Source organism: Carcharhinus amblyrhynchos, chromosome 7, assembly GCF_965287045.1.
Source record: "Carcharhinus amblyrhynchos chromosome 7, sCarAmb.v2.hapA, whole genome shotgun sequence".
Classification (NCBI taxonomy): domain Eukaryota; kingdom Metazoa; phylum Chordata; class Chondrichthyes; order Carcharhiniformes; family Carcharhinidae; genus Carcharhinus; species Carcharhinus amblyrhynchos.
In genome coordinates, this window is record NC_137330.1 from 2347994 (window position 1) to 2373958 (window position 25965).

Here is a 25965-nt window from a genome sequence, read left to right on the forward strand (position 1 = left end):
CTTAAAATGCATTTAGATTATTAAACATTGGAGGCCATTGAAGGTAGCATTGACCGAACACCATGACATAGGTCATTATATCTGCCCAAAGACAGCGCAGTAAAAGTGTCAAGATGTGTCAGTACCAAATCTAACCCCAGCTTACCAAAATCCTCAGTAATCATAATAAACAGACAAAAAATGTAAAGTATTCATTGTTGGGGATACATTAGTGGTTTCCGGAAATTTGGAAGCAGGAATTTTGGAACAGTTCCAACATAACCAGAAAATTCTGGAAATGTCAATTGGCCTGGCACATCTGTAGGGAGAGGGAAATACTGTTGGAGTTTATCGTCCGTACGTCTCTTCTTCATAACTAAAGCGACAGAATTGTGTGCTGGATTAGATATTGTATTAGAGGAATTCGAATAGTTGGGTCAGAGTGGAGTGAGGCCAGTTTGCAACAGAGATGTAGCAAATGTTAAGAACAAGTTTCAGATATACGCTGTGGGACATGGAGGTGCGGGTTTTGCCTAAGTACGAAGCCATTTTGGACATTAAATAAGGCTAAGATGACAGAGAAGGGTTACGGACAAAAAATGTTGAACTCGATGTTGAGTCCAAATGGATGTAATGAATACAATGGAAAATGAGGTGCTGCTTCTTCAGTTTGCCTTGGGCTTCACAAAAAACTTTGCAGTAAGCCATGGACCGATTTGTGGACATGGAAGCCAGAGACAGAGTTAAAATAACATGTAAGGGGGAATTTGGATCATCGGCCCGGACTGAGCTATATTATTCCTCAAAGCGGTCATGCAGAATGGAATTCCTTTTCACAATATGGAAGAGAATGCATGGGAAGCCGCGAATAAATTATGAAAAAATAAATAAAGAACATGCGACTCATTTGCTGCTGAGCCTGGAAGGAGTTTTTAGGGCCTTGAACATTGAGGAGAGAGGACGTAAATGGGCAGGTGTTTCAACTTCTTCATTTACACTGAAGGAACCCTGGGCAGGGGATAAGGAATCTTGGATAAGGAAGAGTGGTATAAATCGCCATTGACGGAGGGACCTCTGTAGAGTGTTGACAGAGGAGGTGGGAATTGGGGATAGGTTAAGGGGCAGATGTGTTGTGTGGTGGCATTGTGAAAGAGCTGGCAGAAATATTGTCAAATTACTCTGAGAACCTGGAAGCTTAGAGTGAAAATTGAGGTCAGCAGGATGGCACAATGACTCCGGGTGGAGAGCAATATGTGAAAGGTGAGATGCAGGAAATTGACAAACCCGGTTGTGATTACCCTGGCAAATATACGGGTTGCGTCGTTGGAGTTGGGATGGGCGGAGAAACTCGGTTGGGGAGACAGGTCAGTGTGATTGAAGGGCCATGTTTGAAGATTGTATCATCAGAAGAGATGCACCAGAGCCAAAAAAAAACTTGCGCGATGTGATAGATTACTTACAGAAGCAGCGTGTGAGTTATTTCAGTCGAGGTAACTGTGGGAGTCTGTGGGATTGTAATGACTAGTGATGATCAGTCCATAAATAAAAATTGAGACAGAAAGATCAATGGAGGTAACAGAAGTGTCCGGTGAAAATTGAAAACAAAATCATTTTTTATTCAGCTTTCAATAAGAACATGAAGAGACACCAATGCACACATTGACCTCATTGGGAAAGCGTCGTGGGAGCGGGCCTGAATTGGACTGGAACAAGGAGTGTTCCACATAATCCAGAAAAAGAAAAGCATGCCTGGTGTCCGGGCGGATATCCCTAACCCCGCATTGTTTTATATGCAGGAACTGAGACAAGTTTAAGCAAAAACTATTGATCGATAGAACAATTTTAGCCAGGCGAAGGAGTGCAGTGTTGAATGGAAATTGTTCAGGTCTCTGCATGAGGGAAAAGCTGAGAGCTCTCAGCCCTTACTGGTAAGTGGTGAAGTAATAACTGGATTAACCAACCATACTGAAAATTAAGGGTTTATGGTCAGGTACTAGACGTGACTGATATGATATAGGGCACCAGAAAAAGTAAGAAATGTAGGTGCACCGTGACTGGACAAAGGCGGAAAAGATTGAGTCATGACAGGAAGAGATGATTTCGGTCAAAGGCAAGATTTTAGAGTCCCTTATTAAAAACGATATTGCAGAGTACTTGGAAGTGCGTGATGAAGTAGAACTGAATCAGCACTATTTTATCAAGGGGATGGCATGTATGACCAAACTGTTTGAGTTCTTTGAGGAGGTAACATGGAAGTTAGGTAAAGGAAAGCCAGTGGGGATGACTTATTTAGATTTCCAGAAGGCCTTTGACAAGGTGCTGCATAGGAGACTGTTAAATATGTGAAATGTCCATGGCGTTAAGGGTAAGATCCTGCCGTGTATAAAGGATTGGTTCGCTGGAAGAAGGAATAGAGTGTGAATAAAGTGTTTCTTTTTTTCACGATGGCAGCCCGTGAACAGTGATATGCCTCAGCGTCAGTGCTGGGTCCACAACTATTCACAATATACATTAACGAATTGGAGGAAGGAACTGAAGACACTTTTGTCACGTTTGCAGGTGATACAACGATATGTGGAGGGACAGGTAATACTGAGGAAGCGGGGTGTGGGGGGCGGGGGTGGCGCTGCAGAGGAATGAACTGGTTAGGATGGCCGACAAAGAAGTGGTAGATGGGATATGATGTGAATAAGTGTGAGGTTATGCACATTGGAAGGAGGAATGAAGACATAGACTATTTTAAAATGGTAAAATGCTTAAGAAATCAGAAACAAAAGGGACTTGGGAATCATTGTTGAAGATTCTCTTAAGGTTAACGTGCAGGTTCAGTGGGCAGTTAGGAAGGCAAATGCAATGTTAGCATTCATGCCGAGAGGGCTAGAATACAAGAGCAGTGGTGTACGTTCGATGCTGTACGAGGCACTGGTCAGATCCCATATGGAGTATTGTGAGCAGCTTTGGAAACCCACATCTAAGGACGAATGCGCTCGCTTTGGAAAGCGTCCAAAAGGGGTTCACAAGAATGAATCCTGGAATGACGAGCTTGTCATATGAAGAACTGTTGAGGACTTTGACTCAGCACTCGCTGGAGTTTAGAAGGATGAGGGAGGATCTTATTGAAACTCACAGGATACTGCAATGCCTAGGTAGAGTGGACATGGAGAGGATGTTTCCACTAGTAGGCAAAACTAGAACCAAGGGGCACAAACTAAAGGGACGACCGTTTAAAACAGAGATGAGAAGGAATTTCTTCAGCCAGAGAGAGGTCAATCTGTGGAACTCTTTGCTGCACAAGGCTGTGAAGACCAGGTCATTGAGTGCCTTTAAGACAGTATGTTATTGATCAATAAGGGGATCAGGGGTTATGAGGAAAAGGCAGGAGAATCGGAATGTGAAGAAAATCACCATAATTGGATTTCAGAGCAAACTCGATGGGCCTAGTGGCTTAATTCTGCTCCTTTGATTATGGTCTCATGGTCTTATGTTGGGGCACTAGTGCCAGGAGGCAAAGGTTAATATTGTTGGTCCCTCCATTTAAGGCGGGGTGAGGTTTTTATTTTTTTTTATCTGAGTGTCCAGAATCTTTGGAACCCTCCACAGAGAGTGATAAAGGCAATGCCAAAGCATCTTTACAAGACAGACATGAAATTAAATATTTGCTGAAAACTGGAAGGAAGTTATGGAACTCAATGAGAGAGACCATGAGGCCCTCGAGAAAATTATCGTAAGGAATGATAAGATACTGGAGGTTTTGGCGGCCTTAAAGTTGGTTAATTGTGTGTCGGGCTGTTGTAGAAGGCAACAGATGAATTTGCAGGAGCTCTGACCCAAATTTGGAGTTCCTCCCCGTCTAATGGGGAAATGCTTCAGGACTGGAGAACAGCTAACGTGGTCCCTCTATTTAAGAAATGCTGTAGATGCAAGGCAGGAAAATACAGACCAGCTAATCTGCCGTTGGTGCTTGGAAACCGACTGAAGGAGATTCTGATGGAGAGTATCTATGAATATTTGGAGAGGCAAGATTTGATCAGAGATATTCGGTGTGGTTTTGTCGGAGAGAGGTCTTGCTGAACAAATTTGATTGAAGTTTTTGAGCATGTAACCAAGTGTGTGGATTAAAGTAGGATGACTGATGTTTACATGATTTTAGGTTACATGGATTTCAGAAAAGTCATTGACAATGTCTCGCATGGGAGATTTATTAAGATGGCTAATGCATATGGGATACAGAGTGACCTGATAAAGCGCATTCATAATTTGTTTAGTGCTAGGAGCTAGAGGGTGGTGACAGCTGAGTTCGTGCCTGGAGGCCACTGACCAGTGGCGTAACATAGCAATACGTGCTGGCCCTTTCTGTTCATCATTTGTATGAAAGACATAGATGACGATGTGGAGGTTAGCATCAGTAAGTTTGTCGATGGCACAAATATTGGTCAGGAGGTTAATAGTGAGGTTGAATGCCTTGTGTTATGGCAAGACGGAGACAACATTGTCAAATGAGTGGATAAACGGTAGATGGAATTTAACTCTAAACTTTGTAAGGAGTAATTTGACAAGGAACTAGACTATGAAGGGTCTGACACTGAGAAATTCCGAAGAATAAAGGGACCTTCGTGTGTTTTTCCATAGATCTCTGAAGGCAGAGAAAAAGGTATATGTCACACCATCATTATCAATCAGGATATAGATTTAAAAAACAAAGAGTTAATAAAACTTTGGTGAGGCCACAGCTAGAGTATTGTGTGCATTTCTGTTCTCAAAGTTACAGGAAGGAGTTCATGGGTTTCAGAGAGTTCACCAGAATGTTGCCTGAGATGGAACATTTACGTTATACAGAGAGGCTTGATCGGCTTGTGTTTTGGTTTCTGCAGCAGAGGAAGCTGAGGGGCGACATAATTGAGACGGTCAAGATTACAAAACAAGACAAGACAGATAGGGAGCAGCTGTTCACCTTAGTTGAAGGTTCATTTACGAGGCAGCACTAGCTAAAAGTGAAGGATGGGAGACTTAGGGGGGTTTGAGGACAAATTGTTTTAGCTAGAGGATGGTGACGTTCTGGGATGCACTGTATGAGAGGATGGTGGATGTGGGATGCTTCACACCATTCAAAAAGTACCTGGATGAGTACTTGGCGAGGCATAACATTCAAGGTTATGAGCCAATTGCTTCGGTGTAAACTCGGTGGACCAGGGAGCCTCTTCCACATTGGAGTATTCTATGATTGTCTGTACTAGCCAAAGGTTATTGGAATCAGACAGAATGCTGAGTGGAGGTCACAACAGATCAGCCATAGTCCTATTGAATGGTGGAGCGGTTAGGGAGTACTGACGAGCCTATCCTTGCTCCTAATTCCTATGTTTTGCACTAATCACTCCAGCACAAGAAATGGTTGAGGAAAATCGCCCACAAAGCTTTTGGAGGAATTAGGCAGTCGAGGATGCAAATTTCAGTTCGAAGAATAGGAACTGTGCCCAACAACGTCAAACGGTTCAGGCGAATGGCTTATATAGCACTTAAATGCGTAAAAATCCATGTCCAGTAATAAATATATTTAAACTCCTCATACTAATGCATGTCATTGTTAGCTCCCCAATCGGCTGATAGCTCAAGCAAACAATCATTGATTCTCCAATCACCCCAACAACTGAAGACACCAGTTGGTCTTGCTTTGTTGGAATCACCGTCTGTAAACTGACAAACGCAATGTGCACAACTCGAAAGCGTTTTTCCAAAATATGAACAGTGCTGTGGGACTAGAATTTCGCCCAGAATGGAACACACGTATAGACCAATGCACAAACAAAGATAGAGAAAGACGAAGAAGAACTAACAAGCAGAACAAGACATAGATAGAAACAGTCACAGTTACTAAACGATGAATAAACAGAAAACAACACAGAGACACAGATTAAGACAGAATGAGAAGGACACATAAATGGTGACAACCACAAAGTGTAGGCTGTTTCACTTTTCGTCTAAGTTTAAGTATTTCTGATCGAAACCCACAAGTTTCCATTATAAACATTTACTATGACTGTAAGATTCAAATAGTTATATTTTAAAATATTGTGATCTACTTTTTTTTGTTTAGCCAGAAACATTGCTTCAGTGAAATGAATTACTATTCCATTCCCATAGTTTAGGCGGCACTTGCTCCTTCAGTCTTTTGGGTACAACAACATTGAAGTAGAGTGCTGCACAGTTGGGGGGCGGGGGGGGGGGGGGGGGGGGGGCGGCGTTGGGGGCCGGGGGGGAATGAAATTTGCTAAACATAATTCAGCATTTGTCCACTGTGTTCAACATTTAGCACTTAATGCATGATTAACACAGGCATTCAATTCATAATACATCAAACAGAAAATTCCAGACACAATAGAGGAGACACGCTTCAAGAATGAAACATCTGGACGGAAAGAGAGAGAGAGAATAATGTAAACTGACAACAGACTTATTAAATCTCAAACTTCACACAGATGGGGGTACGCAGAGAGACAGAACACATTTAGTAAGGAAAAGACAAAGATGGAGAGAAATGCAGCAGCAAACACAGACACTAATCTCAACTACAGGCACATATAGTTGACAGAGGCAGCCTCACTTATAGAGAGTCACAGAAAGACACAGGCGGAGACAAGCATGGGGAAAAAAGGACAGAGAAAGTAAAGAAAAGAAAAACACGTATAGGGATGGAAAAAGGGAGAAGTGTTACAGACCTGAGTGTTGGTCATACCTTATTTTGCATTCTTGCAGAAGGTTTTTACTCCCTGATTTAAACTGATGGTAATTTTCTCCCACGCTGGGATCCAAAACTGATGGGCATAAGCATGGAATCCCTACAGTGCAGTGGGAGGCTATTTGGCGCATCGAGTCTGCAACGACAAAATCCCACACAAGCACTTTGCACGTAAAACCGCATATCTACAGAGCCAATCCCAGTCACTAAGCGGCAATTCAACACGACTAATCAACTAACCCGCAGATCTTTGGAATGTGGGAAGAACCCGAAACATTCGCAGGAGACTCACGCAAACACGGGGGGAGTGCACAATCTCCACACAGCCAAATCATCCAGGGCATGTTTTGAACGCTGGGTCGCTGGCGCTGTGAAGCAACAATACTAACCATGGGGCCACCAGTGCCGCCCCAATGGAGCATTTCTGTTGATTTTCACAGTTTCTGATGCTCTGGAGTATTTTCTGCAATGAATTTTGTCTTTGAAGTGGACTAAGCTTAATACAAGTTATTGAAGTTAAATAATATTAATTTAATCCATGGGCCGTATGGTGACACAATGGTTAGCACTGCTTTCGCACAACGCCATGGCCATGAATAAATGTCCGAATGGAGTTTGCATGATCACCGTCGCATAATCTGTCTTGCCTTTCGAAGCGTGTGTCGTTTTCCTCCCGCAGACCGAAGATGTGCACTTTAGGCTGATTTGCAGCGCCGAATTGTCCCTTATTTTCCAAGATATGTAGGCTCTGTCGATTGGTCAAGTTGAATTGCCTCTTATTGTCCATAGATGTGCAGGTGCATAGGTGAATTGAACATGACAAATGATCCTTTCCTTTCAAGAGATATGTAGGCTGGATAGATTTGTCATGGCCAATTGCTCCACCGTGTCGAAATGTGTTCATTTTTGGTGGATTAGCGGTGCTAAACTGTCCCTTGGTGTCTAAAGATGTGAAGGTTTGGTGGATTAGCCATGCTGAATTGCCTCTTGGTGTTCAAAGGTGTGCAGGTTAGATGAATTGTCAATGCTAAATTGCCCCTCAGCGTCCCAAGAATGATAGCTTATGGGGATTGCCGGGCTAAACGCGGGAGGTAGAAGGGAGAGAAATGGGTTGTTTAGGGATGGGCGGATGGGGGCTGGGGGTTGGGTGGGGGTGGGGGTGGTGGTGGCGGAGGGCTGGGGAAACTGCTCTGTCTGAGTGTCAATGCAAGCTCAATGCCCCCCGCCCCCCATCTTCTGCACTCCAAGGATTCTATGATTCTATGAGATGAATGTGTAAAGATTCAAATGTGCGACAATAGTTAATCAGTTATTTAAGATTTAATGAAGTCACAAATGAATCAATTTGTGCAGGCGAGCTTAAACATGCCATAATACATTTTTATTTGGTAAGGTTCAACAAAACTTTGGCAGCAAAAACACATTTTGTTCAAGCTGTCATGAGGTGATATCTATTTTTTCTCCGCCTGGGTCGAGTGGCTCTGACCTGAAACCGCAACTTTCCACTCAGACGCGTGGTCACTTTAACCATCGAGCAGATATGCGATCAGATGTTATTGTCTATTAATAACATGTTGTTCCACTGCCCATTTGCGTCACCCCCGAATCTTGGCATTACTAAATGTTATTATTATCCTATTTGTTACGGAAATGAAAATGTTATGCACTTCTCATTAATTAGATGCCACATCCTCCGTTATTCTCAAGGAGATTTGCACAGCAGCATTGAGATGGAGACCTGCTCATCCGAGGAGAATAATGTGCATTAACAAACAATTCGGCAAATGTGCAATGTGTTCAGTATTTAACACGTGAGCTATCCATTTTCCAATTTAAAACCCTATTATTAGTACAGTGCATATTAAAAATAAAACGGCCAGAAACAAAGAGGCACATAGACTGAGATAGATAGAGACATCGAGACTGCCATACGGAGACTGACGTAAATACAAACATATCGAAAGAAGCAGAGGCTTAGCCAGCTACAAACGCAATCTGAGACTACCGTTTGACAAACAGAGATGGCGGTAAAAATACAGCGATAGACAATGACAGAAGTGGACACAGAGGCTGAGACAGTCTGTTACAAGCCCAATGACAGAACAGAGATGCACGGATGGACTCAGGGCTTTAAATTGGAAAATGTATACCTCACTTGTTAAATATTGAACACATTGCACACGTGCCGAATTGTTTATTAATGTACATTATCCTCCTCGGAATGTGCAGGTCTCCATCTCAATGCCGCTGCACAAAACTTGAGAATGATGGAAGATGCGGCATCTAACTAATGAGAAGTGCATAACAATTCCATTTCCGTAACAAATAGGAGAATGACATTTAGTAATGTCAGGATTAGGGTATGACGTAAATGGGCAGTGGAAAGGTTTTCAAATGAGTCTTTGTGAGTAGAACTTAGAAGTGTTAAGAGGCCAGCAACATCATAAGAAGTGTACTACAGGCCCCAGCAAGACAGTGGGTAAAAGAAGAGCAGGTCTGTAGACTGCTCACAGAGTTGTGTAAGAATAATAATTGAGTCATTGTATCAGGGGACTGCAACCTACTGAACATAAATTGCGACAGTCACAGTGATAAGTGTTTAGAGGCGACTGATTTATTTAAATGTATACAAGGGAGCTTTTTGTATTAATATGTATGACGCCCAATGAGGGATGGGACAGTGATGGATCTAGTTTTGGTGACCAAAGCTGGATAGGTGTTCAAACTGGCAGTGGTGGAGCTTTTCAGTGATAGGGACCACAGCATAGTATGCTTCAAATTTGTTATGGACAGGGAGAAAGATGGCCGTCACCAGACACATTTTCTTTTATGTAAGGTAGGTTTAATTAAGATAAAGCAGGACCTGGCAAAAAGTCAAGTGGGGAATCAGCGGAAGGCATTCACAACAAAAAACTGGGGAGAGTACAGTCCGAGCACATAGCATTTAAGGAGGAAATGAGAGGGCAATGAGTTCAACGAACTCAGGAGTCTTGGAACAATCCAGAACTGTATGACGAAGATGTGAAACGCACTTAGCATGTCGACATGAAAAATAAACAGCTGCGGCATTAGGAGGTAAATAGGAAGTGCAAGACGGAACTTAAGAAAACAATTAGAAGATCAAAAAAAGGGCATCAAGAAAGGACCTGTGAACAGGATTACGGAGAATCCTAAGAAATATTATGAATAGATTAATGGAAAGAGTTTAACCAGGGAAGCAGTAGGGCCCATGGGAGACGAGGGGAGCAATCTGTGTGCGAAGCCACATGAATTTCGGAGGGTGTTAAATGAATAATGCACTTTGGTCGTCATTCTTGAAAAGGAGAACATAGGAACGGAATTTATTAAAATAGGCTATAAGGAAGTTGTTCAATTTGGCAGAGGAAATGGTGTGGATCGGGGGATTTGATGGATTTAAATATAGGCAAATCCCATACCCGCGTAAAAAGCAGCCCAGCTGCTACAGCAGGCGAGGCAGGAGATTGCAGTTTTTCTAACACACTCTTTCATTCCACTCTGGCCACGGAGAAGGGCTATCGAGGATTGGAGGATTGTCACTGTAGTTGCAGTTTTCAGGAAGATTCGTAGGGATCAATCAGGAAATGACAGAACTCAAATCTCGATTCAGCGGTCGGAAAACTATTGGGCAAATTTCTGAAGGAGAGAATTAATATTCACATGGAAAGGTATGAGTTAATTAGGGATAGCAAACATGGCTGTGTCTGAATAGTGTCATGCCTAACCATTTTGGCAGAAGTGTTTTTCGAAAATGAGGACGAGGGAAGTTAATTTGATGTTGTTGAATTGATTTGGAAAAAAAATAACAATGTACCTCATGGGAGACTGATTGAGAAGGGTAAAGTATACTTAATTCACACAAACTTAGTGAGACGGAACAGAAATTGGCTTAGTAATAGGACACAAAACGTACTGGCAAGAAGGCTCGTACGACAGACTGTGGACCGATCTCCAGTGATGCCCAATAACGATCTATACTGGCATATTTATTCTTGTTTTATGTATCAGTGATACAGATGAAAATGTGGATAGCATCAGTCACGCCATTTATCGCTTGCTCTTGCCTTTTTATAACTACAAATTTTATGAGTTTTGTTCATTGATTCCTCTGTCTCAGACGTTGTGCTGGCAGTTTTGGGGAAAATGGTAACCACTGAAGGGTACTTGTTGAGGGGTGAGGGGAAGAGTTTCCTGGGGGAAGGGTCATTTGTTGCATGACCTTCAGGTGTCTAAACATGGTTGGAGATCCATGTCAAACATGTGCAGAGTTCCAAGAGGGATGGTCACTCACTTTTGCTGCTCGCAGAATGTTGTTCTTTTTTTTGTGACATTGCCTATCAGAACACCGTTTCAGGCTCCTGACGTTCACCACTACTGCTATCTCCTCTCAAAATGCTGTGACAGAAGCACCTCTTAGGTTATTGCCATGGCGCGGAAACAGACAATAACACCCTCCTCCATGACACCTAGCTCCTGGTCTGCCTCCGAAAATCTATTTCCATGCAGCCATCGGTACCACAGTGATTCGCACTGCTGCTTCACACCTCCAGGGACCATTATTCGATTCCTGGCTTCGGCCATTGTCTGTGCGGAGTTTGCACATTCTCCCCGTGTTTGCATGGGTTGCCTGCTCCTCCCACAGTCCAAAGATGGGCGGGTTACGTTGATTGGCCATGCCAAAAAAAAAAGTCCTTAAGAACCCTAAGAGGCGTAGGTTAGAGGGATTAGCGGGTTACTATGTAGGGCTATGGGGGTAGCGCCTGGGTGGGATTGTGGTCGATGCAGACTCGACAGGCCAAATGGCCACCTTCTGAACAGTAGGGTTTCTATGATCCTTGTAGTGCAACTGGCTGTGTGTCCTTTCCTGTAGTTGATATACAGCTCTGGCTTATTAGTGTAGTGCAGTTGCAGTGAATGGTGTTAGTGAAGGGTCAGTTGGCAACAAATACCTGAGAGATACTGTGAAGGCTGCATTCAGTTGAGTGCAGTGTCATTCATCCCTCAGAGTGCAGAGTGACTGTCATTCAATAGGCTGCTGTGTCCGAGGCTGGGGGGTTGGGAGGGGGGTTAGTGAACAAAGAACAAAATCAGCCCGGGAAACAGGCCCTTCGGCCCTACGAGCCCGCGCTGCCATCTCAACACCACCAGCCCACCTCTCTACCCATGACCCCTATCTAATGTTTTATGGCCATCCAGATTGAGGGAAAACTGATTTAGGGACAATTTATTCCTGCCAATCAGCCTAACAGCACATCTTTGGGGTGTGGGAGGAAACCGGAGCACCCGGAGAAAACCCACGCAAGCACGGGGAGAGTGCGCAAACTCCCACAGACACCGGCCCAAATCCATGCGTCTGCACAGCAATCAGCGATAGTCACTGAACTGTCGTCTTGCCCAGTATCTTGTCCAGTTTAGGCACACACTAACGGCATGAAGCACTCGGCCAATCTCGAACAACCAAGAGCAGCCCCAGTACGACCCATCACTTGTATGCCCCTCGTTGGACACGAGGTGGACCGACTTAAAACCTGTGAATGAAAAGAGAAAAACATTATTATCATACTATACTCATTTACATTTCCAGAGACGCCCCAATGCTAATGACCTTTATTTAAAAGGTTCTCCTATATCCACCCATCTCCAACTCAGTCATCTACCTGTCTAGGTTACTCTTAAAGGACTCTAGCGTGTTTGCCTCCACCACCTTACTTGGCAGAGCATTCCATACCCCCACCACCCTCTGTGTGAAAAACCTCCCTCTAATATCTGTGTTGTACCGCTCCCCCCTCACCTGAAGTCCATGGCCCCTTGTCCGAGGTGTCTCTATTATAGGAAATAGCTTACCTCTGTTTACTCTATCTATACCCTTCATAATCTTATATACCTCTATTAGATCCCCCATCAGTCGACGTCTTTCAAGGGAAAAGAGCCCAAATTTATTCAATCTTTCCAGTGTGGGGGGTTGCAATACTCAAGGCTTCTACTCAAGAGATGGAATGAACACAAGTCAGGATTTTGCATGTCAGCACAATGCTAGCTCTCCACAGGGCAGCTGATGGGACAGTATGTTCAAGGGATGGAGGGATTACATACTCAAATTATGCAGCTCCATGGGGGCATGACGTGAGCGGGGAGCCATATGTATGTGTGGGCGTAGACCGTATGCGTGTGTGTGTGGTTAGGGGGGGGGGGTGGGGGGGGGGAAGTATTGAGACCAGCACGGTCACATTCTGGGGGGTGTGGAGGGTATGTTGTGGGGACCAGCAGTGAGGTGAGTGATGTTTCTGTGTAGGGGACAGCAATAAGCCCAGCGATGTCTCAGGTTGCGGGGGGGTGGGGGGGGGGGGCGCGTTTAATGTGGTTCTGGGGGCCAACAATGAAGTCAGCGATGTCTTTGTTGGAGAGTTCTGGGCGCCAGCGATGTGTGTGTGTGTGTGTGTGTGGTGTAGAGGGGGCGGGTGCTTTGTTTATTGGACAAGCGATGAGGCCAGCGACATGTGTGTGAGGTGGTTGTGGGTGCTTTGTTTATTGGCCAAGTAATGAAGCCAGGGAGGTGTGTGTGGGGTTTGGATGGCAGTGACCTGGATGTTGGGGGCGGGGGTCTTTTCAACGAACTTCCAGCGTTGTGCCCATGCTTGGGTTCCCGCCCATTCCGCTGATTTCAGGCTATTTGGCGCGAATAGGCACAACCATTTCCCCACCCCCCACCGCCCCTCCAGCCCCACCCCCGAGCGGTTTAGTGATATTTACCTCTGGGATCTCTGCAGTGCACAGAGTGCCGAAATTCGGACGAGAAGCTGAACTGCGAAAACAGTTGGGATTTAGTACAGTCCTCCAACCAGTTCAGTAATTTTGAAAAAAAAATGCGGACTTTGTCTCTATTGTGCTTCGAAATGCTCATGACAAGAAGAAGACAAAATTAAAGAGCCATACTGTAAAAAGTGATTGCTTAGCAACGAGGGGCACATTTCGAATAGTAAAGCTTTTTTTTTGTGATTTTGTCTTTGACCTTAATTCATAGCATCTGATTATTGGAAGCTACCGCGGCAATATCTCTCTCAGTTTCATGGGATGAAAATGTACATTGTGGGATAAGTATTAATGAAAAAAAAAGATAGTTAAAGAACAACTCGTAATGAAAACTAGAGAAAGGTAGAGAAGTTGTCAAACCGCCTGAAGTTTAAAGAATAGAGGGGAGTTTGTGTTTACCTTTATGCCTTCACCGTTCAAAAATCTGTGCTGGTTCTCTGTTTAGATAATACTTTGTCCTTTTATCTTTGCTGCCAAAAGAAAAGGCACTTCACGTGTTCACGTTTTATATTCCATCCATCACTCACTCAATCTCTCTTTCTGCGCCTGCAAACTGCTTATGTTTCTTCGCAACGTGCTTACCTATGTACCATTGCATCATCAGCATCGTAATCTGAGGACTCAAACGTTAAAAATTATTGCTAAAGAACTAAAGAGGACGCGAAGAGGGGAAGAATCATTGGGCTATGTGTCGTCATCTGGAATGCAATGCCTCAATGCATGTTGTAAACGGCATCAGTACAACGTTTCTAAATAAACGTGGATAATTGTGGAATAGTGTAGAAATGCAAGAACGGGGCTGAAATTTATTACAATGTTCAATGAAGCGATGTTCTAAACGGACAATGAGTCACATGGTGAATGAAGGGACTGTTCAAGCTGTGCAGGTCCTTTCATAGTAAAGATACGGTGTAGAAGGACAGCATTTTTGTCGATCAAACAGCCAGAGACAGATGGGCCCAGTGGGAATTGAGGATGAATCCTTTCATACAGATCACTGGAGAGTCCCGTGGTTTTTTTTGCACAGTGTTACGGCGGCATATCACTGCTCCCTCACAACGACAGGGACCCGGCTTCATTTCTAGCCTTCCTTGATTGCATTCGTGGAGTCTGCATTTTCTCTCTGTGCTTGTCAGAGTTTCCTCTGAGATCTAGTTTCTCCTGCTGTCCAAAGGTGGGCAAGATATGTGGATTGGCCATTCTAGATTGTCCACTACTGTCTAAAGATATATATTTCGGTGGATTGTTCATCGTAAATGGGATTTAGGTAAAATGCTGTGCTGGAGAGCCGCTGCAGGCACGGTGGGCTGAATGGTCCCCTCTGCACTGTAGAGATTCTAAGATTCTATGATTCTATATAAACAAGGAGCTTTTGGCTTCAGTTTGCTTTTGAGCAGTCTGTTCACTCCTGGTGAGTGGCCAATGTAACTGAAATTGGATCTAAACACCTTATTGAAAATGTCAATCATTTTGTTGGCCTTGTCACAGTTGATGAGGTCCTTTCGTTGATACTTGTTGTCACATTTCGACAAAGTTTGTCTGTCAACTGTCAGTTATGTTTCCATGGGTGTATTTTTCATGGCAATGCTCCTGCCAATCAAATTCCACTTGCCAAACTGGCATTCCTCTCTTTTCATACAATCTAAATTGGTGTTGCTTTTACATGTGGCATTTTTTCCAAATCATATGGATGAGTGCAAGAGGGAAAGCCTCGGTAGCACATGCATTTTTTTTTTCCCCAGCGTTTGATCTTGACACACAGCAACGCAAAATATTTCCTGACGAGATCAATAGCACATTTCAGACTTCAATGTAATAAGTTAATGCTTCAAGAGTATGTTGAAAGTTAGAGGATCAGTGGACGTAAAAGATCAGCAACGTTTAACGTTTTTCTTTCTGTTGAGGGTGTTAAAAGGGGAACCCCACACTTCATTATTTTAATTTATGTTAACAGTACAAGAAACAAAGTAAGCCCTTCAAACTCCTGCAGCTCCTCTGCCATTCAAAACAGATACAACTGATTTGTATCTGCTGTATGTTTACAAGCCCTGTTTCCACATGCTAAAGGATGTACGTCAAATGACTATCGGAACATAATGACATAAGAACTAGGAGAAACAATAGGTCATTTAGCCCTTCGAGTTTACTCGACCTTTCAGTAAGATCATGGCTAATCTTTTTATGGGCTCTAGTCCCTTTACCCGCCCTCTCACCATAGCTCTTAATGTATTTACTGATCAAGAACCTGCCTATGTTTGCCTTAAAAAAAGAAGATTCAAAGAAGTACCTCAACTGCTCACCAGGCAGGGATTTGCACGGATTCACAAGACTTTGAGAGAAGAGGCTCCTCCTAAACTCAGCCCTAAATCTGCCACCCCCTCTTATTTTGATGACATGCTCCTTAGTTCTGTTTTCATTGGACATTTGAAACAACCTCCCTGTTTCTTTCTTATCTATTTCCTTCGTAATTTAAAATGTTTTTTTTTCATATAAGATTTCCCCTCACCCTCGCAAATTCCAAAGAGGTTAGTCCCAATCAACTCAGCCTCTCCTCATTAGCCAACCCTCTCAACTCCGGAATCAACCTCGTGAATCCCCCTCTATTGCCAGTATATCTGTGATGGCTGGGTTGAATGACTGAAACTATTGAAGAGATTGAGGGGCCTCCTTTATTTGAAATGCCTCATTTTAGGTCATGGGTTGTATTAAAATCAGTAGTATCATTCTAGAATTGTCGGCAGCATCTCGTTGCTGTTTAAGTAATTCATATTATCTCCTTTCAGTGGCTTTTGCAATTCGGCGGAGCGTTTCTAACAGTAAGTGTTAACATTTCTCTCTAAAATCATGACTGTAAGTATTGAATTTCCGGTCCTGATGAATGAGTTAGTTTGCGTCGCTTGAAATACATTCTTTTGCTGTGCACAATCCCGTTGTAATGAATCTCGTAAATCAGAACACTATTTTAGCATGCCAGTGCCGTGATGTTTGAGGAAATGCCCGCATTTATTGACAGTTCATTTTTAATTCTGTTGAGGACGTAAAAAGAGCAACCCCGCACTTCACTATTCTACTTAATACCAACGACACAAAAAGTAAAATAAGCTCTTCAAACTCCTGCAAGTAAGTCTGATTTGTATCTGCTGTGCCTTTACAAGCCCTGCTTCCACATGTTTTTATAAACTTATCGAAGACAGAAGTTATGACTTAATAGTCTGAAAAATTCAATTTCCACAGCAACAGAAAAGCTTTTTTTTTTCTGCATTTGGTGTCAGATTTAATCTAACCATTGTTAGAGCGTGTTCGTTATAACTTCCCTTTGAATAACCTACCCAGATTTTCTCTCCTGCAGAGAACTATGAAATGGGAGGAATTAACACGTCTTTTCTTTGCGAAAAACGTGTCTCATCGAAATCAAATAACTCTATAACTGAGGACCTCTATACGGAATATAGCCCATGAAATTGGTTGCAAATATTCACCCTAACATTATTTAAGTGTGCAACTGCTGCATTCCACTCAAGAACAATAAGTCATCCTGAGTTGTTCTATCCAGTACTGAATTTCATAAAAGGTCTAGTCTAACAAGAGATCAATAGAGCAAGAATGCAGATTGAACCACATATTTATTCAACGGACCTTGAAAGGAAGTTGCTACCCCATTACCCGCTTACATTCCATGCAAATACTTCTACTACCATTGAACCACTTTGTCTGCTTTCTTGTGATGAGGATGTGTCTGTGTTTATTTGTTATTCCATTGAATAGGGGCTTCCCTGAAAATATTTGTTGTGAATCCTCCAAAATCCCTGTGAAGTGAATCCCTCATTCGGCTATTTCATAGGGAATTTAAGAGTCAACTCCAATACTGTGCATCTGAGTCAAATGTCGGCCAGATAAGGTAATAGTTTCCTTCTTTAAGCGACATTCGAAATTCAGAAGACTTTCTTTTAACAATCGATAATGATTTCATGGTCACCATAACTGATACAATCTTTAACTTCCAGATGTACTCATTTAATTCAAATTTTACCAACTGCCTTGGTGGAATTCGAACATGCATCCATAGAAAATTAGCTTAGGCGCCCAAATTCCTAATCCATTTCCCATTGCCTTCAATTGCTCCCAGCTTCTCAACTCTTAAACAATAAGGAATCTAACCATCCCCCTCCCGCAAGAAAAAACAAACTCTTTCAATATTTAAAAAATTCCCCCACACTGATTGCCTTAACTCAACATTACTTTTCCACGTTATTCTCTCATCTACGAAATGTGATATACTATAAATCTTAGTGGCATAACCAAGTTAATATAAGCAAACCTACAGCTTCAGCAAAGTAGTTTACGAATACTGTAAATTTCTGCGAACCTAATACAGATCATTGACTGACAAGTCCATACAATCCTGTCAATTAGTGTACATAGTCATTACTCCTGACCTCTGCCGCTAATTTGAAATTAATTTCCCACCCTTTTCGAAACCCAAACATGGAACAGCCGGAGTAGGCCATCATTCTCTCCAGCCTGCTCCGTCATGTGATAAATTCATAGCTGATTTAAAAATAACATCAAATCTACGTTCTGTCGAACCAAATATGCTGCCACACCATTTGCGTAACAATAATCTATCTAGCTCTGCATTAAATATGTTCAAAGACTGCTACTATGACATTTTCAAGGAGAGATTTCCTGAGATTCATCATACTCTGAGAGAAAAAAATATATTCATTCGACTCATTATTTTTAAACAGCACGAGTTCAAGATTATCCCAAAGAGGGACATCCTCTTGAAATGGATACTGACAGGAACCCTCAGGGTGCTTTATGTTTGAATAAATCACTTATAACTCTTCTACACTCCGGTGGATACGAAACTAGCCTTCTCAGCCTTTCGTCTTTAGACATCCGGCCCATTCCTGGCATTAGCCTTGTCAAACTTCTCTGAACTGCTTCCAATACAGTTACGTGCTTCTTGAAGTAAGGAGAGAGCAGCTACACACAGGACTGCAGGTCTGCCTATCTCCTGGACAACTGAAGGAAAATCTCCCCATTGCATTCAATTTCCTTCTGAGTCAATGATAAACCTGTTCAATGTATAATGTCTAATTACATATATTTGCACAGTGCATTTCCCAGGATAAAAAGTACCTTTTTCCAACATTTTCCTGATGAGATTGTTTTTTTCCATGCAAACACCAAGCACAGCGTCTGGAATTAGCATGTCATTGGGTAAGTGTATTTATAGGTAACTATATCACCAACTCCAGTTTTGCTTCTTTTTCTCGAAGCCCTTAATTTTCCTCTCTGGTGTTGGACCTCGAAACATTCGCCGTAAAAAAAAAACAAAACAATGTCATTCAAGTACTTCGAATTTCGACTTTCCCAAGTTGTGTTTCGTCGTGACAGAGGCAACCACTGCAATTAATGCATGCTGAGTATCATTGGGAAGATGAAGAAGGAGTTACATCCCCCAGATCAGGGGAGGGGAGAAGGCCAAATGCAATTCTGAGCGGACAGTCATAATATGGAACAATTTGTTCCTCGTTCCCACTGACGGATGAAGGCATAGTTTGAAAGTGACTCACTGTGATTTGATGTTATAACATCATCCGCAAACACAACTCACGAACCAATTTGAGTGGAGCATGCTGAATCACCCAATCATATTCACAGAGCCATCGAGGTTTACAGCATGGGATCAGGCCCTTTTGTCCAACTAGCCCATGTCACCTAATATTTACCACTAAGCTAACCTCAATTGTCCACGTTTAGCACATATCCCACCATAACAATCTTACCCATGCAATTGTCTGAATGCGCTTTAAATACGAAATTGTTTCCGCCTGTACTGCTACCTTTGGCAGCTCGTTCCAGGCACTTACCACCATCTCTGTGAAAAAAGCGCCCATTAGTATCTTTAATCTTAAAACTGCCCTCTATGTTTGGACTCCTCTACCCTTGGGAAAAAAAAAGTTGACTAAAAAATGTTGACGATTTGACGACCTCACTTATCTGTGTCTCTCACAATTTTACAGACCTCTGTAAGATCTTCCGTAAGCCTCCTACGTTCCAGGGGAAGAAACCCCAGTATGTCTAGCCTCTCCTTAGAACTCAAACCATCAATTCGTATTCTCGTATATTTTCTGCACTCTTTCGAGTTTAAACATATTCTTTCTATAATTTAATGACTAGAATTGTACAGATTGTTCCAAGTGTGATCTTTCCGATGTGTTGTGCAACTTCAACAAGATGTCCCAGCTCATGCATTCATGTTCTCACCAATGAAACCAAGCATGCCAAATGCCTTCTTCAACACCATCGTTCTCATTCGTTGTTACATATTAGTTTTCCACCCGCAATGAGGTGCGAGCGCTATTTCCCCATCTGCTGCTCTATCTCAATTCAAAATAACTAAATAACTGATAGAAATGCCTTCTGATACAGAATGCAGAGTGTTAAAATACGACTTCGGCGAAAACTTGCCTCCACCAAGTAATCCAGGCCGGCAGTTACCGTGTTCCAGTACTGAGGCACTGCTGCGCCGTCGGAGGCAGATGAATACATAATAGTACTGCAGACTGACACCAACAACCGTGTCCATAAACCCCCTTCACTCACCCGTTGCCAGCGCCGAGGGAAAGCCTCACTGTCAGAGGTAGACGTATATCCTGCAAGATTTGTGAATAATTGTCCAGAGTCAGCAGTGCTCGGGGAGGGCCGCATTGTCACTGCAGATGTATAATCTAGGTTTTCAACTTTCCATAACCCAGTCCGACACCCCTCCTTTCACCAACCACCCCACCCCCCCCCCCCCAAACACGCACGCACACACACACACACGCACACACACACACAAACACACGCACAAGCTGCTCGCTGAGGCAGTATTGTACTGTTGAAGCTAGATGCATGCATTCTGGGATTTAAATCTCATAATCCAGGCCGGCACTCCTCCAGTATCAGTACTGAGGGAGTGCACCACTGTCGGAGGCAGATGTTCATGCTCGATGTTCCATTTCCTCGAAATATTGGTCAGTAACCTTACTGTTGCAATGTCTGCAAAGGTTATTTTTAACAACGGCCTCAAACCATAAGTAGATCCTGCGAACAATTGTATCTGAAATTAATGGCGATGCCATCTTTACTGAAACACGCACATGCTCAGAATAGTTTATCACATTTCTATGACAAAGTATCTGCATTTTTCCAAATTCATACCAATTCCTTTGCTTATCCGTAGCTCCCCATCTCATATCCAGCCAGTTCTTGCAGTCCAGATTCTTTCACCTTATCAATAAAAATCAGCACTTCTCTTGCTTATTTTGCCCTCCAACTTTTTCCAAGACTGAGCATATTTCACAAAAACTTAATTTGCTCGGAAACACTTTGGGGCACAGCGATTTTTGGCAGCTTGTTTTATAACGTCATCTTCGTGTCTGTGTATTTTTAATCGAACATGTATGATTTTTTCTTTTGCAGAATCTTCACGAATGAATTTAATGAAATCACATCAAAACAATGCAATCGGTGTTGAGCTACCCTATTGCAACGTGCATGGAAAACCAAGGATCCAATATTAATTTGTCTTGCATTCGATTATTCGCAGATCAACTAAAGCCAGAGATACAGCTTGATCAATCAACTGGGGTTTATGTTCCAGGAGAGACAATCACTATGACTTGCACTGCACCTTCAATTTATCAGCGGGAGACATTTCAGTTTTACAGAGGGGGCAAACGACTTGCCTATCCACAGATTTCCAAAAGCGGAGGGATTGGAACCGTTCGGGTTCTTACTCCAGAGCAAGGAGGGCAGTACCAATGTAACTATCACATTACTTCTTATTTCGTGATGTCCCCGATGAGCGAAGCCGTCTCTGTCACAGTAACAGGTATGTGACGGAAATAACACGATAACATTTAAAAAGGGGTGAAATTTGTCTTGGAGGAAAAGTGGGCTAAGATTAATGTATCACTCTGTCCACATTCCAATGGCATTACTGCATCGAAAACAATATGAGTAGGAATCCCGTAATGTTGTAAGCAATCTGCACACATTCTGTGACTATATTCAGGCCTTTTGTCAAGAAGAATCCATGCACCATTGGGTGCGAATGCTATGAATAAAATCCGGACTGACGAAATCAGTGCGTCAAACGGGGGTTATTGAAAACATCACTCATATATTTAAGATAAAATAAATTAGCGTTTGGTGATGATTGCTGGATCATTTCATTCAGCTCATTGAATGACCCAATTCACTGAAATGTGTTTTTTTTAAAAATCAACTTGATCCATTTTTCCTTCTGTTTCTCTAGTCGAAATGTTAGCAGTAAAGCCGGAGTTTTGCAACATATTGCAGTCTAATATATTGTCTGTAGATTTGTCGTTTCATTATGCTAAGTATATTTAACACTACCTTCCTGTAGAATGCCAAATCTATCCGCAAAGCTGTTAAACTTCCTTGACGGATTGTCCGAGATTTATTTGAGTTTGTTTTTACAAATTTCACCGCAGAACCACTCGCACGTCCCAACATATCACTCGATCAACAGACTGGTGTGTATATAGAAGGAGAGACAGTCAATCTCACGTGCACAGTTAATGGGAGGAATCCTGATCGAATCCAAATTTTCAGAGATAGTCAATTGTTGTCCTCTGATCAAATCATCACACACGAGAACATTGGAACATTTACTGTGACCCATACAAACCAAGGAGGGTTGTACCGATGCAAATGTAAAACTTCTGTAAATGGAAGGTGGTTTGAATCTAAGTTGAGCACGCCTGTCAATGTCATAGTAGCAGGTGAGTGAAGGAGCAGAAATGGTTAATATGCATAATAATTCTCTCAGACACCCTGAATTTCTGCATTTCAAATGAAATTTCACTGGTTTCATGAGAATGTTTAAAGGATTTCGTCCAGCCGATGGTTGTTTGCACGATGTAATGGGAGATTGATCTCGCTGGCATGGCAACAATTAATATGATGTGGAGATGCCGGCGTCAGACTGGGGTAAACACAATAAGAAGTCACGCAACATCAGGTTAAAGTCCAACAGGTTTATATGATAGCAAAAATCCACTAGCATTCAAAACGCTCGCAGGCCCCTTCGTCAGGTGAGTGGGGTAGGGCACATAAAGATGCGCACTTAATTTCCAAAATAATCGTTGTAATGCGAGTTCTTTTGCACGTAATCAAGTCTCAAAGTTACAGAAAATGTGAGTGGAGAGACCGTTAACCACAGACTAATGAGATATTATTGTTTCCAGACAGGACTGTTAGTAAGATTTTGCAAGCCCAGGCAAGTCGTAGGGATTACAGATAGTGTGACATGAACTCAAGAAGCTGGGGGGTTGAGGCCGCCGTCATGTGTGTGGAAAATGGCTACCAGTCTCTGCTGAGCGACTCTGCACTGTGAGGTGTCGTGAAGACCGCGTTGGAGAACGGTTACCAGATTGTACGTGACCGCCGAAATGTGCCCCAACATGAAAAGAACACTCTTGCCTGGTGATTGTCGAGCGGTGTTCATTCGTCCGTTGTCGTAGCGTCTGCACGGTCTCTCCTGTGTGCCATGCATTGAAACATATAAGATGATTAGAGGTTTAGATAGGGTGGACAGTGATAGCCTTTTTCCTCGGATGGAGAAAGCTAGCACGAGGGGGCATAGCTTTAAATTATGGGGTGGTAGTTATAGGACGGATGTCAGGAGTAGGTTCTTTACCCAGAGGGTGGTGAGGTATTGGAATGCCCTGCCTGCTGCAGTTGTAAATGCGCCGAGTTTGGGGGCGTTTAAGAGATCTGTGGATAGGTTTATGGATGGAAAGGGTTTGGCTTAGGTTAGAGGGTCATTGCTTTTTAACTGGTCGGCGCAACATCGTGGGCCGAAGGGCCTGTTCTGCGCTGTAATGTTCTATGTTCTATGCCTCGGGACATACTTTGCTGCAGCGAATCGGGGAGACAACGTGGACCCACATCTCCCACTCACCTGCCGAAAGCGCAGCGAACGTTCAGAAAGGTTTAGCTAACGTGGCGTTGTGAGACGTCTTACAACAATTAATATTCCAGCAATAATTGTACCATGCGAATATGTTAGTGAGTTGCCTTATTGAACCGCTGCAGTGCCTGAGGAGTAGCTAAGCCTGTGCTTTTCGGGAGAGTATTCCAGGATTCCGGCCAAAGGACAGTGAAAAACCACCGATACATTTCTACGTTAGCGTGGTATATGGTTTGGGGATAGATGTGTTGGTGGTGGCGGCGGGGGCTGGGGGGTGGTGTGCTACTTGCAGGTGGCGCAGTTCCCAGGAAACTGTTGTTCTTATCGTTGTAGTGTGTTGAGGTTGCTAGTTTGGATGATGCTGACTAATGAACTTTGCTGAGTTCCTGCAGCACATCTGTTAGATAGTACACATCACTACCTCGGTGAGTCAATGGTGAAAAGTGTGACCATTTCTGATTCGGGTAGCAGTGACGTTAGCCTGTTTCGTTGTCGATTGTATAGAGCTTCTCTAGTACTGTTGGATCCACACTCATGTAGGTAACTAGAGAATTTTCCATCACACCCCTGACCTGCGTTCTTGTAGCTCGTGGACAGGACATTGGAGGTCAGGATGTGAACGCCAAACATGTGATTTTCAACGCAACCCATTCCCCTTGATATTTCAGGTTGAAATCTGAGCGATGAAGTATTTGTTTTGAAATATCCCATCTGATTTGCTGCACTTTACTTTTTGACTCCCTTAGTTCACTGTGCTTTGCTTAATTTCAACGGCCTCTGAAAAATTCCCATTAACACCAGAGACTTCAGACTGCATTATCTCAGTTACCCGTGCAAAATGTTTCACGTTCGATTTCTATTTAATGTTCATTAATTTTACCACAGAACCGCTCGCATCCCCCAGAATATCAGTTGATAAAGAGGCTGGTGTGTATTTAGTTGGAGAGACTGTCGTTATGGAATGCACAGTAGACAGAACAAAACCTGATCTAATCTTCTATTACAAAGATAATCAACCGTTGTCCTCTTTCCAAATCGTCACAATGGGCAACTTTGAAGCATTCACTGTGAACAATACCAACGATGGAGGGAGGTACCAATGTAAATATACAAAGTCCATCAATGGAAGGGACTTGCAGTCCGAGCTCAGCGATCCTGTGGATGTCGTGATAGCAGGCGCGTAAAGATGGAGTGTTAACATCTTGATTTACTGGCTTTTTTGTTGATCGTATGCTTTATTGCATCGGACGTTTGCTTAACAATCGAAGAGGCGTGTGTGTGTGTGTGTGTGTGTGTGTGTGTGTGTGTGTGTGTGTGTGTGTGTGTGTGTGTGTGTGTGTGTGTGTGTGTGTGCATTTGTGTGTGCGTGTGTGTTTGTGTGTGTGTGTTTGTGTGTTTGTGTGTGTGTATATGTGTGTGTACTCACGCGCGGGTGGGGTCGTCTTTTCTTCATGACTGGTCCAGAATAGTTGTCCATTTATTCTAATTAGATAATCTGAATATCATTATCGCCTTTGTCACCATTAATCACAGGGTCAAATGATTCAACGATCCAAACAGAAACCGCTCACCCCCATCTGCCACAGCGGCTCTTTAAAGAAGTATGCACTTTTAATGTACTGATATATTCGGGATCTGGGCGGAGCTGGAAAGGGCACTATTTAAATCTCCATCCAGACTTACATTTAAGAAAGCAGAATAATCCCTTACAAGTGCCTTTATTTAAGTATTAAGTAGTTTTCCTGGTGTGTATTTAAACATTTCATTTCGCTATGTTGCAATATGTTTCCATCACACTTCTAGAGAAAACACTCTAAATCCTAACAATTTGTTTCATTAAGGCAAGCCTCCTAATCTCAGTCCAGTTTCTTTCGCCAGTAAACTTAGATCTATTTTACTTGGTAAAATGCATATTGTAATATCGACTTCCATTGCTTTGTACTTAGTTGATTAAAACCCTTCCTAATTTTGAAAACCTCGACGAAGTATTCCGTTCCATGACCGTGAGGCACAGAGAAGTTGCATGCTCCCCGCGCCTTTCCAAGTAAGGGAGATTCGTCTTCCCTGATACCATTCTGATGGGTGTTTTCTAAAACGTTTTCAATTAATGGTTTTCCTCTCCAGACTATAGAGCCCATTAATATTCCAAAATTTCAGGTCTGGCCTAATCTGTGTTTTTAGTGGATGCATTTGTTCATGAAACTCTTAAAAAAAACTCATCCCTTTGTCCTGCCAACTGGAAAGATTTGCCTTCACGTAACTCCAATCGTCCTCTGTTCCAGCATCCCATTGATACTTGTGCCCTTTTGTTCATGCTATTTGTCCCCTCATTCTTCCAACCAAATACCCCTTTCATGCTCGTTATTGCAATAAACCGAATCTTCCTGAATAAACTCAATCTGCCTGTACATCCGGAATGGGTGTTATCTTC

At 42.9% G+C, this 25965-nt stretch overlaps 1 protein-coding gene across 1 annotated transcript; it reads left to right on the top strand.

Annotated features, from left to right (window-relative positions):
* The first annotated feature begins 2073 nt into the window (after positions 1 to 2073).
* Positions 2074 to 24718, top strand: LOC145345300 (Fc receptor-like protein 5). Its single transcript, XM_080193117.1, has 4 exons — positions 2074 to 2239; positions 21144 to 21428; positions 22054 to 22344; positions 24420 to 24718. The coding sequence occupies exons 1-4, from the start codon at positions 2074 to 2076 to the stop codon at positions 24716 to 24718; spliced, it is 1041 nt and encodes a 346-aa protein (XP_080049243.1).
* The last annotated feature ends 1247 nt before the right edge of the window (positions 24719 to 25965 follow it).